General features: G+C 43.9%; 1 protein-coding gene across 4 annotated transcripts in view; it reads left to right on the top strand.

Annotated features, from left to right (window-relative positions):
* The first annotated feature begins 2492 nt into the window (after positions 1-2492).
* The window catches only part of CDK6 (cyclin dependent kinase 6), a 166933-nt gene continuing 155317 nt past the window's right edge, over positions 2493-14108 (top strand). Inside the window, exons 1-2 of one of the 4 annotated variants that reach the window (XM_050970296.1) lie at positions 2493-3300; positions 5351-5837. In XM_050970296.1, the coding sequence (XP_050826253.1) occupies positions 5605-5837 (233 nt within the window). In that variant the 5' untranslated portion in view covers positions 2493-3300; positions 5351-5604. Of the gene's footprint in view, positions 3301-3341; positions 3408-3623; positions 3869-4154; positions 4320-5350; positions 5838-14108 lie in introns of those variants that run through there. The other 3 variants (XM_030228581.2, XM_030228619.2, XM_030228660.2) reach the window with 3 other exon arrangements.

Genomic DNA, 14108 nt, shown 5'->3' with positions numbered 1-14108 from the left:
TTTCTGTATGCAAAAACTCCCTTTGTTGATAAAAAATAAATGTACATTTACCTCTTCTAAAACAGAAATGTTACAAGCAGCATGTTTTTTTCACGAACACAAAAGATTAAACCTTTTTAAAGCTTGTTATGAAAATATCTATTATGTACAGTGTACTTTTTCTGATTTATAACTATTCTAAAATGTATATTATTTGAAGCATCTCCTTGATTTTGAACTTTAAAACAAATGTAGTAAAATTTGTATTTTCAAAGAATTCTGACAATTCAGGTAATAATTTCAGCCTCTACAACAAATTGTTTTTTATATCATATATTTAACTGGTATTTATATTTAATCATGTTTGGAAATCTCTTTATGAAATCCCTTAACTTGTGAAAATTGAGAAAATTGGTTTAGGTAATTTTAGAGATTTGTGTAGCTTCTTTATACTTTGGGAGACAGAGTAGTTTAACCAGTTCAGACGGGGAAGAAAAAATAAAGTCAGATCATTTTTTAAAAAGTCCCTCAAAAAACTCTGAGGAGCATATAAAGCCACATTAACTATGTGACACTTTTCCATTATAAATTCATTCTGTTTGACACCATGGCAATCTCTCCTGACATCACCACACAGTAAGGAAGCTAGAGCTCTTTTAAAAGACAGAACAATTACATATGCTCCCCAAAAATATTGGGAGAATCTGTGATGAAAAGGTGATCTTGCATTGAATACTGTTCAGTAGAAGAATGATAAACCAACACATCTGAGCACAGAGACAAATGTCAGGGTACTGCAGAAATCTCTTTTGTACCTTCATCCTGAATGTGAGGCTGCATATTTATCTGGCCAAAGGACCCGGTGTCCCTCAGCCTCTCCTTGGGAACAGCTGAGTTAACAGAGCCCAATGGGAATTTAAAGATCCAGAGACCTTCAGGAGGAGACAGCAACCAAGGCTTCACTTCTCCCTCCCAAAAGTGAAACCTATTGCATGTGAAGTGAGACAATAAATGCCTATGGAACTTGGGGAGGCGTTTGTGCCAAGCTTGTTACAGCTGCCTAAATATCAGGGGAAGGGAAGGGAAGGGATGAATATTACAAAACAAAAAAATGAAGGGAGCTAGTGTTCATACGAACCTTATAATGTGATGTGATTTTTCACATCTTTTAAGAACAAATATTTCATCTGTGTATTTGAATCTGTGACACTTTCACATTTAAATATTATGGGATTTGCTGCTAACTTCAGCATATTTTTCTGAAAAATCATGGACTTCAGAAGCTGATGAGGAATTTCTGTGATTTAAACTAAAATATATTGTGAGTATAAAGTTCTAGAGAAGTATGCACAGTCTCCTGCAAAATTCTTGTGCCACTGGCCTTTTCCTTAAAGGTGAGTGGTACCAGCTTTGTCTTTTCTCTGGAGGAAATCAGAGGTCTCCCTTCTGCCCTCAAACAGTTTCCCCTCGCTGGCCCTCCAGGTGCTGCTTTTAAACATCTTAGAAATAGGAAGGGCATGAGGAATTGCTGGGGTCAGTTTTGGAGTCAGTTTTTCTTTAACATATATGATTTCATCCATGCTGGTTAGCACTGTGAGCCCAGCTGGAGTAATTATATGCATCTTTCTGATATGGATTATTTTCATTTGTACTGTATTTATATATATATATATATATATATATATATATATATATATATATATATACACATTTAGTTATTCTAAATCAGTAGAGTGCCAATTTCTAGACATACATTTTTTGTAGTTATAAAACCACTTAGTTAAATTATACTTCTCACTGTAAAAGGGGATTTGGGTCTACTCCTTCCCAGTCAAGACAATATATGAGGTGGTTCAGGGGCTGGATCATAATCATCCTTGAGGTCCAGAAGAGCATGTTCTAGAGGGGAGGGTACCAGCTGCGAGAACTGGGAATTAGGCCATTTGCTTTTTCCCCATGGAGACAGAGTTGATTGGTATTTGTTTAGTGATTTTGTTTTTAAAATTTATTTTTCTCTGGGGTGAATTTCAGTATTTGCAGGAATTGGCTCCATACAGAATATTCTCTGCATCAGAAAACAGGCTGCTGGTGCAACCTACTCCTCTGCACACCCTGCTCTCCTTGGTCCCCTGCCCCGTGCATCTCCAGCAGCAATTCTGTAGGGGCAAAGACTTTGCTGTGATTGGGGGTTCTTCACCGACGAAGATTCTTGGTGCTTCCCGAAAGCATTCACGGGTGCTTACTTCCTGCCGGAGCTCTGCACTGACTGCGAATGGAAAGTAGCAAATAATTAAAAAAAAAAAAAAAAAAAAAAAAAGGAAAAAAAAAAACCCACACAAGAATTCGCATTTTTCTGGAGGGAAAAAAAATTAAAATAGTTGTTTCCCATGATGAGGGCGGGGGGGGGGCGGGTGGAAACAGAAACCCCATAAGGGTTATTTCCCAGCGCCTCGCACGCTGAGCTCTAGGAATGAGTCAGGGCTCTCAGTGCTGCCGCAGCCGGCTGAGCCCGCGCCCGTGCAGCGCCGAGCGCGGCGGGGCCGGGCCGGGGCCGGGGCCGGGCCGGGCCCTGCCGGGACCCCCTGGGGCGCTCGCCCCGGGCCATGCCTGGCCGCGGCGCTCGCGGCGACCCTTGCGGTATGCGGCTGCCTTTGGCAGGGGCACATGAAGGATTTCATTGAGTGTGAAGACAGAGAGCAGAGACAGAAAGCAGAAGGAGGCGGCTGCAGCCTTTGTAGTCGGGGAGGAATGCGGAAATGTTGAAGCACTATGTCAAACTTTTTTGAAACGGGGTCAAGTCACATTCAGCCAGCGTGGGAAAGCAAGGGAAAAAAAAAGTTGAGGAGAGGGAAAAAAAAAAAAAAAAAAAAAAAAAGGCAGCAAGCTGCTGCTGCTCCCAGGCAGAACAGAGGCCGGGGGAGCGAGCGAGCAGCGGCAGCGCAGCGCCGGGGCAGCGGCGGAGCGGCGGCGGCGCCGAGGGCCGGTGCCCGAGCCCCGCACCGCAGGCTGCGGCCGGCGGGGCTGCGATCGTGGCGCTGCAGCTCCCCGGGGGCCGCCGGCCGCGATTTTTATTTCGCGTTTTCCTTTTCCCCGGGCAGGGTGGGGGCGGGAGGAGCGGGCTGGGGGACGAGTGCGAGCTCCTTCTGCGCCAAGGTGCAGCCCGGCGGCGGCGGCGGCAGGAGGATGCGAGCCGAGGGCGGCCGAGCCGCGGATCAGCTACCTGTGTGGCCCGGGCGGCCGCTGCCGGGACCTGCCGGAGACATCGCCATGTGAAGGGGCAGACCCCGGGCCGGCTCTCCACCCCGCCTCGCTCAATGGGAGGTTTGTGTTAGAGAGGACTCACCCCCTCCCTCCCCCCCCTCCACCCCCCGGGGCTGAGGATTATTTGGGGAACTGGTGGCGGTGCAGGCGGCCGTGGCGCACACCAGGTAACGCGGGGCGCCCATGTGCTCCGCGCACCCGGCCCCGCGGCGTGGCCCACACGCCGTCCCCTCCCCGCCCGGCCCGGGAGCCCACACCGCTCACCCCCCCTCCCCGCGGGCGGCACCGCGGACGCGTCCCTTCGGCGGCCGGGCCGGGGCAGCGCGCCCCGCGGTGCCGCCGCAACCGCCTCGGGGTCGGTGCGGGGGCGCGGAGGGGCCCGCGGGGGAAGGGGTGCCCTCAGCGGGAGCCGCCGGGGGGGGTCCTCTCTGCGTCCTGCCGAGCAGCGGAGCCGGGCCCCCCTCCCCGCCCCGTCCGCTGAGAGGAAGCGCGGGGACGCGGCTCCCCGCGTGTCCCCCGCGGCCGCCCCCCGCCGCCTGCGGGGCGCCCGCGGAGGGGAGCGCGGCGGAGGCAGCGGCGGCCGGGGGCGGCCCCGGTGCCCCGCCGTGCCCGGGGAGGGCGAGCACGGGTAAGTTTCCACGCGGCCGCGCCGGGGCAGAGGCCCGCCGGCCCCGCCGCCACGCACGCGCGGCGCCGCTGCCCGCCGCTCGGGGGCGCCCTCCCCGCGGCGCGGGGCGGGAGGGGGCGCGGGCGGCCGCGGCGGGGGCTCGGGGCGGGCTGAGGTCCCACCGCACACCGGGCTCGGGCAGGGATCCCCCCGCACATCGCGCTTGGGCAGGGGTTCCCCCGCACACCGGGCTCCGGTGCCCCCCCACGGCGGCCCGCACTCGGTGTCGCCCGGTGATGCTGCAGGCGGGGGACGCAGGGCTGCCTGGTGGCTGGGGCGATGCGGTGCGGTGGCAGCTGTGCCGGGAACTGAAGCCGGCGAGGCAGGGATCCGCCTTCGGCTGCAGCCGAGCAGAAGGGTTGAGCAGTGGGCGCAGGTTTCCTTCAGATTGCGCTTTTCATCTCCAGCTAAGGTATAAGATCGGCGTAAGTGTGCGGAATAGCCCTCGCGCTTTGTGCTTGAATTCCATTTATGGGATCCCCGAGTCACCTATCTGGGACTCCTTCATCCTAGAGCGGTAAAAATGTGGTGTAGGAGAGGGCTACAATCCTGGAGGTCACTGTATCGCTGTGTTAAAAAGGGTCGGGGAAAGGGAGGAATTAATGTGGAGCTTTTTGAGGGGAGAGGGTTTGCCCAGTCCTGCAGAAAGTGGATGAAACTGGATACAGAAGTGCTTCTGCTCTCCTACATCATGCACTCTGCAGCAGAGCATGCTGTTCCTGAAGACATCTTTCACCATGCTGCTTTGTAAAGGGCTGCCAGTGACACATGTAGCAGTATCCACAGCCAATACTCTTACTTGTTGGTAAATTTGCTGAAGTGCATATTTCTGAATCTACTTCAGCGCACAATGCTTCATAACGTATTATTGCCATCTAAGTATGCATGTATTTCGCCTCTCCACAGGTGCTTTATTTCTTGCAATGTGTTCGTGATCTGTTCATGAAGGGCTTAGCACAGGACAGAGCAGACCAAGGCAGAAACCTCCAAATGCTATTATTTAATTGCAAGTGTCAGTAATATAGCAAAATACACATCCATTTTCCACCGTGTTAAATGAAGAAAAGTTTAAGTCCTGAAATCCCGACATAAGTTCTTGGAGGAGCACTTCCTCTCACACATGCCTAGCTAGCTCTGCCATCCCCATCACTCATGTGTCACAGGGTCATGGTCTTTAGCCCACTCTCAGTAAAAGCCCTCAGGATGCTGTTGCTCTGTAGCTGAATGCCTACCTAGCCTTCTGCACAGACCGTGAGAACTTTGTAGTGTATCAGCCACTCCGGGATGTTGATACATATGTCACCCTCATGGTTCGCATCTTCCTTTCCACCATGGTTTTGCTTTGCGTATCTATATTAGCTTAATTTTAGCAGGTTTTGAACAATGCAAAGTCATGAAGTAAACTAAACTAAACTCACTTTTTTTCCTTGGTTTGTCCTCCAGATTTGTTTGGCTTTACACAGGCAATGCTCCCAAAGACTGTATGATAATTCTTGGTGGCCAGAAGCGGAGGCGCATTGTGGCCAGTACAGGAAAGGAACAAGAACAGGAGGGCAAGAGCTTCCTACTGACTCTCTGGCAGAGGTACCGAGTGCGTGGCCTGTCTGCATCCCAGCAAAGTACTGGTTTTCGAAAAATAGGTGAGACTGAGAGCCACCTCGGGGCACTTGGAGAGGAGGAAGAGGACTGGTGCCAGCATGGATAAGGACAGCACAAACCTGGCTGACCAGCAGTATGAATGTGTGGCTGAGATTGGGGAAGGAGCCTATGGGAAGGTGTTCAAAGCCCGAGACTTGAAGAACGGAGGTCGCTTTGTTGCGCTGAAGCGGGTACGGGTGCAGACCAGCGAGGAGGGGATGCCGCTGTCCACCATCCGAGAGGTGGCGGTTCTGAGGCACCTGGAGACGTTCGAACACCCCAACGTGGTCAGGTGAGGAAGTGGGACCCCTGTCCTGATCAGTGAGGTCCTGGGTATAAGCACACAAATTGGGTGAGCGAGAGTTTGGGGGCATAAATGGAATGGACAAAGGTTTGGGTTTGTGGCTGAAGTGAGCACTAAACTGCATGCATGAAGTGTGGTTTGAGGTTTCAACAGGCCATGGTGCTGCCTGCCAGACCTCACCTCATCCCTGTGCATTGCCTCCCACACACACAAACACCCATCTCCAGAGGCATAGGTGTGTGATTTAAGTGTTGGAATGGATGGGCAAGGAGCCATATATATACTATTTCCTCAGGCATGAGAGAAAATGAAAAAAACCCCAACCTCTCCCTGGTTTTGTCTGACCTATTAGTACTGCCAGCTGCTGCTTATTTTTACCAGCTCTGTTCATTATAGAAATGGCAAGAATGAGAGCAGTAGTGGAATGTGCATTCTGCCTTTTTAGGTGCTTTTATAGAGAGCTATAGATTACGGTGTTAAAAAGAAGCAACAGCTTAAGACTTGAAGCTTTTCAAGCAGCCTTAGGGTTGACCACTGTTTGGTACTAATTTTCACCATGAGCTGTTGATTCTGCTACCAAGAGGGCAAAAGTACAGGTGTCAGACCTTGCTCACAAAATGGTGGCAGTGGCCCCAGGATGTCCTTTCTATTGTGTCAGTAGCATAAATCCTGGATAAATAGCCTGTGCTCTCAATGATAAAGCTAGCCCTACTGTGACCTCTGACATTTTTTCTGTAGCTAGAAACCTTCAGCAGCTTGTGAGCATCTTTTATTAAAATTATGAACTTCAAGAAGTAAGTTTCACTTTGCAGATACCCACATTGAAACTGGTCAGCATCTTGCTGGTGGTGCTGTATTAGCAAGAGTATTTCCATTCTTTGTGTTACTTACATGCATATTACTCAGCAAAAGGAAAACATTTTTATACTTCACTAACACCAAGACTCTTTCAGTCTTAGAGAAATAGCTACTCTGAACTCACAGGTGAATTTCAAAATGCCTTGCACATGTAATCATCCTTTTTTTGTAGGGTCTGAGATCGGGGGGGGGGTGTGTGTATTAGGTACAAGAGGAAAGATGAGACAGAGAATAATACTTAGGTTACAAAAGTCAGTCACTAGAGATGAATTCACTTTTGTTCATTTCAAGGCAGTGTAATGTGACAGTCTCCTTTATGTCAAAACTGACTAGGCAGAGTGGATGTTTTCTGAAATGCTGATCATGGAGTGCATGTCATTGGTCTCACTTTAGTGAGCAATGGGACACATACAGGCTGCACACACAGCTCACACTTCCCCTGCTCAGCAAGCAAATCCACAATTCAGCTAATAACCATTATCTTGGCTGGCACCTAGTAATGCCAGAGGCTTAGTCAGTATACTTCAAAAGTGGGCATCCTATGTTTGATCACTGAATCAAGTGACTTGGTTTAGAGGAGCACACACAAAGTTCCTCCTTGGCAGTAGAGGAATAATTGGGAGTTGTCAAAATCTTTGAAATGCAGCCCATCAACTTATGGGAGAAAATGAAGATTTAGTTGTCCAGGTTTAGGCATTTATGTATTTGAAAGCTAAATCTTGTTTGGGAATAATTGAACATAATACCTAAGAATTTTTCTGCCATTAACATCTTTCCATATGATGTAAAAAATCTTTTTAAGAGCTTTCTAATCTCAAATGCAGCTGAATGATTGAAATAGAGTTCTTGTTTTCCAAAGAGCTATTTGATGAACTGACTATGCAACTGCAGGATTCTTTTGCTTGATCTAAGTGCAGTTGAATCTCAAGAGAGCATTGCATAAATACATTGCAGCTTCAGATATTTTCACAAGCTTGAATGAAAACTAATTCTCTGCAAAGCAGTGAGTATTTCAGCCAGCAATATGAGAATGTAATTTCAATATAAAAATCTGTGCAAGTTTGTTTCAGGCCCTCATAGTGGTGTTGTGAAGCCTGTACCTTTTGCCATAAGCAGCATAAAGGCAGAAGATAAGCAATTTCAGACATTATCTCTTCTAAAATGTGAGGAATGCTATTCCTCACATTTTATTACTCATGTCCTTTGTCCATATTTTTAACCTGTAGGGCAGATAAGGAGCCCTCTGGAGAGACCAGAATCATATCCTTCAAATGGAAAAATTATTTGAAAACATTTAAATGGCCCATCTTTCTGTTACAAAATATGGTAGAAGAGTTTGCCATTTATTGAAATTAAACATCTATTTTTGTATTATGTAAATATAATCAGAACAGGAAATACTATAAAAGAAGTTCTGCAATTTTAAGCAGCTGATCTAACTGTACTTACTTATTGAACGTATTATGCTCAAAATATTTTAATTGTTTGGGCATGCATTCTGGAAACTGATATCATGGCCAGGCTAATAAATAAAAACAATTCCAAATGCATTGTCTGCATACTGGATTAAAATGTACATTGTTTTCACAGCACTGCAATAACAGCACAAATATTTTAAACCAAATATTTTTGATTTTGAGAGGACCTTTAGTTTTTTTCTGAATATTACAAGCAACTAGCCTGAGAGAACGACGGTGGAACTGCAAATACTGTGTTGCATCTGTTACCTTTGAGTAGTGGCATGTGTAATCCATGAGTTGCTCAATGCAAACCAGCAGCCATTCAGTGAGTCAGGATTTAGACAGACTTTGTACAGATGAGCTGCACAGGCCCTGTGGTCTGCTGTGGTACTCTGGCATCAGCTGACAGCAGAGATCACAGGCCACATGGACTTAGGCTGAGTGTCATTTTCAACTCAAATGGTACCTCTGGGCTTCTCCAGAGAGTGCAGCAGGGGTCTCAGCAGCCCAGGGCTTCTCTGTTGCCATGAAGTGGAGCTAAATGTGAAGAACAGTTTGGTAAGGAAGGACCCAGTACTTTGCAGGCATGGGTAGAGCTCCCTGGCTTTGCTGGTCATAGAATCAGGATTCAGGACTAGCAGTGCTCTTCCAGTCCAGGTTTGTCCTAACAGTTGTAGAATCACTTCCTTTGAGAAATGGTTAGAGCCAAAACTGGTTTCCAGTGCTTGGCACTAGGGTTGGAAGAGAATTTTCTCCATAAGGGAGAGAGGTCTAAATAGCCCAGAGTAATTTTAAACATAATATTTATAATATTTTTCTATGCTACTGCTTGCTAATTATGAGAGGGGTTTTTTGTGTTCCTTCGTTCCAAGTGCAAGAAAAGCATCAAAGGGAAATATAATCTTCATCAGAACAGTGATGGTAATGAAAATCTCTGTGCTGTAATGGAAATGAGGAGGACTGATCTAAATTTTTTTAAGATTGTTAAGAATAGTGTGTAGAAAGGCATGGGGAAAAGGCACTTAAAATAATTGCTATGTGCTTAAAATCCTTTCCTGTTCACATTTACCCTTTTTATAGAGCTCCTCTCTGACAGGACACCTTACTGTATTCTATTTATTTTCACAAAACAGAGTTAAAAATAGAATCTTCAAGAGTAAAGCTTACTGTAAATCAATCTGAAAATAGCTATGTCGTGGGCTTGGAAAAGTCCCTTGTAGCTGGTAGGATGATCAAGGTGCTGCTCTAGCTGACCTTTCAGATGTAATGCTTGAATAAAACTTTAATATATACAGTAGGTAAATCTGGCAAAAGTTGGTCCAGCAGTTACATAGCTTAGTGCTGTTCTAGTTGGGAAAAATGAAATATATGTCAATAAAGAACAGACTTTGCCAGGAATAAATGACATATTAGATTCAGGAAATTCCTGTGTGTAAAACCCTGCTGCAAGATATCTGTAAAAATTCTTCTTGTGATTATAATGCTAAATTCAGCTGTATCTTGCATTCATTTTATCTCTCTCCTGCTGGTAATCAGATGAATAATATCCCCCATATCTTAGTCATCATCAGACTATGAATTTGCACTCTGGGAAGGTGATATGCAAGACAGACTACTGTAGTTCTTGGCATGCTTGTTTTCTATCATATTTATATTTCTATTTAACAGTTTTAATAGCTTTAAACCATAAGCAAATTGAACAAAAATGCAAAGCTGTATATTTTTGCTTCCTATCTCATAACTTTGCTTTTATAAATACACCTTTAGTATTTATATGGTTTAATAACTATTCAGTTTTTAAATAGCTGAAATTATATTGAATATGACCTCTTAAAATATAGTCTAGTCTGGGTTGTTATTTCAAAGGTAAGTGTCAGATCTTGCCATTCAAAGTGATCATAACCATGTAAGAAATAAAAATCTTGATTCTCTCTTTCCTGATACTTTGCAGAATATGTGCCCCAGCTAACTGACTTAGGTTCAGCAGAACGATCCATCTTACTGGAAGTCTGAATCTATACCTCATTCATTATTGTGTACAAATCAGTGGGGGGAAACACAGTAATTATGACTGTTTGCACAATTATGCCACATTCAAGCTTTTATGGTATTTTATATCCATTGGACTATAAATGGCACTGTAAACTGCTGTCTGTAGTACAGCAGTCATGTCATGCTGCTTTTTCCCTGCTTTTGCAGTCCCATGGTCCATACTGTTGTCTCTTGGTTTGCACTTGAGTGCTTGGTGGAGCCCCTCAGCTGATTGCCCTGGCTCCACCTGGGTGTTGGGAGAGAGGCTGGCACACACATGGTTCCCCATCCCTGCACATGCTGACATAGAGACCAGCACTTGCTTGACCTTGCCCTGAGGTCCCAGAAGTGTATAAATGGCTTGGGGCTTAAAATTTCCTTGTACTTAGAAGGTGTTTTTATAAGTGTCTTGAAGTTCCCTGTCTGACCTGGCAGAGCATTCAGGACATATCGGAAGCAGATTATCAATACCTAGTTAACCTTTTGCATGACAATTTGAACATGTGTTTGTTTTGCTTTTTTCTGTGTTTTAAACTGAAATTATGGGGAAGCATACAGAGGGAAAAAAATTCAGAAGGCAGTAGCTAATTTTATTTCTCTTTCTAATTTTTGGTGATGCCGATGTTGGCTTCTGGCTTTATTACTGTACTGTTAATAAGTTGAAAGGATGATCTTCTCAAAATCACTGAGATGTTCCATCCTGTCAAGTGAAACACTTCTATTTTAGGGGGTGTTTGTCTCTAGTGAATTCTGCTTCCTTCCTTCTTTTTTCTGCCAAGCTAATGTTAAACTTTTAGTCTGTGAGGTCATTCTTGCGCATCAGCAGTGTACTGTATTGTGTGATACAATTTATTTTTGTGTAGCATCACTCAATATGACATCTGGCAAGCCCCTGGAGACAAAGAAGTGGTGATCTTTGCATTGCTAGTTAGAAAGATTGTCTTGCAAACAGAAAAAGTAAAATAAGATGCATTGATGGAGTGGAGCAGAAGAACCTGAACTTGAAACTTGCCAAGTATTTGTGTGGCAGATGAATGTCAGCTGAGGTGGAAATGGTGGATGAGTAATGGGAAGGAAAAACTGAATGAGCTTCAGAGTCAGTTTTAGTCTCACACAAACAGGATTGTCTTCAAGGCAGATGTGAGGACAGGAAGTGCCTTGGCGAGGGAAAGGCATTTCCAGGCTGGAAAGCAGTTTTGGTCAGAAGGCGAGGAAGATCATCCCTGTACTGACTGGCCACTGCGAGGGACACTGCAAAAGTCTCAGTGAGGAAGGGACTGGAAATATTGGCTTCTCTGATGGCTGGAGGGCAGAGGGGAATGGTACGGTTGCCACTGAACAGGGCACATAGGTCTTGGAGAAATTTGTCAGCAGAGGACATTGGGCAGAGAGTGAACATGAATGCTGGCCTGTCATCATCTGCTTGCAACCTTACAGTACACAGAGTGAACGTGTACAGGGAAGACAAGGATATTCTTGCCAATCATATTAATTGTTTGTTAGTTATGGATGTGATGATTTAGTTTTAATACATGATCTGGCAGGAGCAGGACAAGATAAGAGCATGTCAGGAAGGAAGGGTTGAGTATGGAATGGACTTCTGAGCCTTAGGAAGTTCAGTTTCTGGAATGAGTACAAGATCATTTTAAAAAGTATTTTATCTCATTCTAAATCTAAGTTTTTTACAAAAACCATGTTTCCAGTCTTTGTATGAGTAAATGTTAGTCATTTTAGATTATGTCCAGTGTTGTCTTCCTTCTCTAAATCTGTGAATGATTATGCCTGTGCTCTTCTTGAAGAGATTTAGCCTTGCTGGGTCCTGCCTGGAAGGGAAAACCAACTTCTTCCACCATAACCATTGCTGATGGCAGGCAATGACTTCCAGGGAATGGAGTGGGGTCTAGGATTCAAAACTGAGCCTTGAAAAGGTTTAGATGCCGGGAGAGAGGATAGTCCACACTTACAGACAAGGGCCAGGGTAGATTCATTGGGCCTTTCCAGTTTGCTTCACAGTACTCACTTCTGGCTGAATTGTAGAACAGATCAGGGAGAAGAAAAGTTGCTTGCTATCCCAGGGTTTAAAAGAGAGCAGGCTGGACTTGGAGTCTGGGACTCAGCAAAGCACTGACTAAGTCACTCAGGTGGGCTTGGTGGGATTTAAGCTATTGTTTGAAGCTCAGCACAGGTCTAAGTGCATTATCAAATAGAAATAGCTATGGTGCTAAGAAAGCACTGAATTTTAAAACATCTTTCTGGATAGAGTTCAGGGACAATATACTTCAGAATACAAATTACGCATCCTGATTCTTATTCATATATTAGATTAAAGCCTTATTTCTAGAGAATATTTCCATTAGAAATTAAAATGAATCATGCAGAATAAGTAATATAACTATCCTGACAGAGTAATAACATGAATTTGGCATTAAGAGTGATTATTTGTCATTTTAATAATTCTTAGATGATGTAATTTAGTTCTGAAGTTTTAAAATTATTCTATGAAGTAGAATAATTTTAGAGAACAGTAAAGAAAATAGAGGTTGCAGCTCATTCCAAAACTTCTGTATATAGAGGATTTAGTTTGCTTGGTATGAAATCTAGGTATTTTTCAGTATTGCTGAACAAGTTGATTCTTAATGATCTAACAAATTATCAGAAGGTAAGTGTGTCCGTGTACATATATAACTAAGCTGTGTTTTTTCTTTTAAAAGAGAGAAGATTTCTCCACTTATACCTGTTTTTCATATCTTCTTATAATCTGAAAAATACTTCCAAATATACAGGCATGATTATTTAACAGGTATACCTTTAAACTCTAAAGAATTTGTATTTAATAAATAAACCTCTTCAGAATTTTCCAAGGGGTGTTTTTTCCCATCATGTCCTTTGACATTTGCCATTTGGGAAACTGCTGTTCTGGAAGCTTTTGATGAGCTGGTTGTCAGAGAATGGAAATGTGACTGTTGATTTCTGAACTCTTTTCAAAATACCTCATTGCATCCAAACTGTTGTATTGGTTTTTATATTTATTTATTTACCCTTTATCTTTGAAAATCTGTCCCATCATTAGGAAAAAAAAAGGAAACAATCTCCTAAATAATCCCTTTTAAATCAGACCTTAAGTTTCTAACGACACAGTTGTATTTTCTTTAGGCAGCATAAAAATTGTTTTATATGACTAGTGAGAAGCTCTTTCATATGATGCTTTAGATGTCTTTTTAGGGTTTCAGAAGAAGATGGGTTTCTATTCTCTGAAGTATCTCACATAATTTTTAGGATGAGGTGAATGTTTCTCATACTTAAATACAGAGTTTACTTTTTCCTGGTATTGGTAGAGTTGTCCTTTTGTGAGTTTCCCATGGCATACCTAGCAAACAATCTATGAGCTTAGCAAAAAGTTCTGTACTGTTTTAAAATGGTTCATACCAACACTGACTGTTTATTACTCTGGATTATCATTAACAGGTGACTGATCTTCTTTTAAAAGAAAATAAAAAACTAACTCAGACATTAATTCATCTTTACAGGACTTTCCCGTGTTTAATGATTGAAAACTCAGTTCTAGTGTAAATGAGTCATACTGCGTTTAAGCGAAACCTATTGAGTTTAGACTTTTGAAACATTAGTCAGTGCAGAATATTACATATTTTGATAGAAACAGAGAAATAGAGTGAAAAAGCCTGCATGGGTTTTTTTTTCTCTCTTTTATGTGAAGCTTTGGCTAGTCTTTTAATATCTATTTGAAGTGTGGTCAGTGTGATAAATTGCGGTTTAACAATGCCAGAGAACTCCCTTTTCCCTGAAATCAATTAATTATAAACTGGAAATTTCAGTACTTTGTTCACTGTTTCTTAAGTTAGCATATTTCTGGGAGCTTTCTGTGATCGTAATTCCTAGCTGCACTGGTGCT

The sequence above is a fragment of the Serinus canaria genome, chromosome 2 (assembly GCF_022539315.1).
Source record: "Serinus canaria isolate serCan28SL12 chromosome 2, serCan2020, whole genome shotgun sequence".
Taxonomy (NCBI): Eukaryota; Metazoa; Chordata; class Aves; order Passeriformes; family Fringillidae; genus Serinus; species Serinus canaria.
The sequence above is the reverse complement of the archived record's forward strand: the minus strand, read 5'-3'. Positions and strand labels throughout refer to the sequence as shown.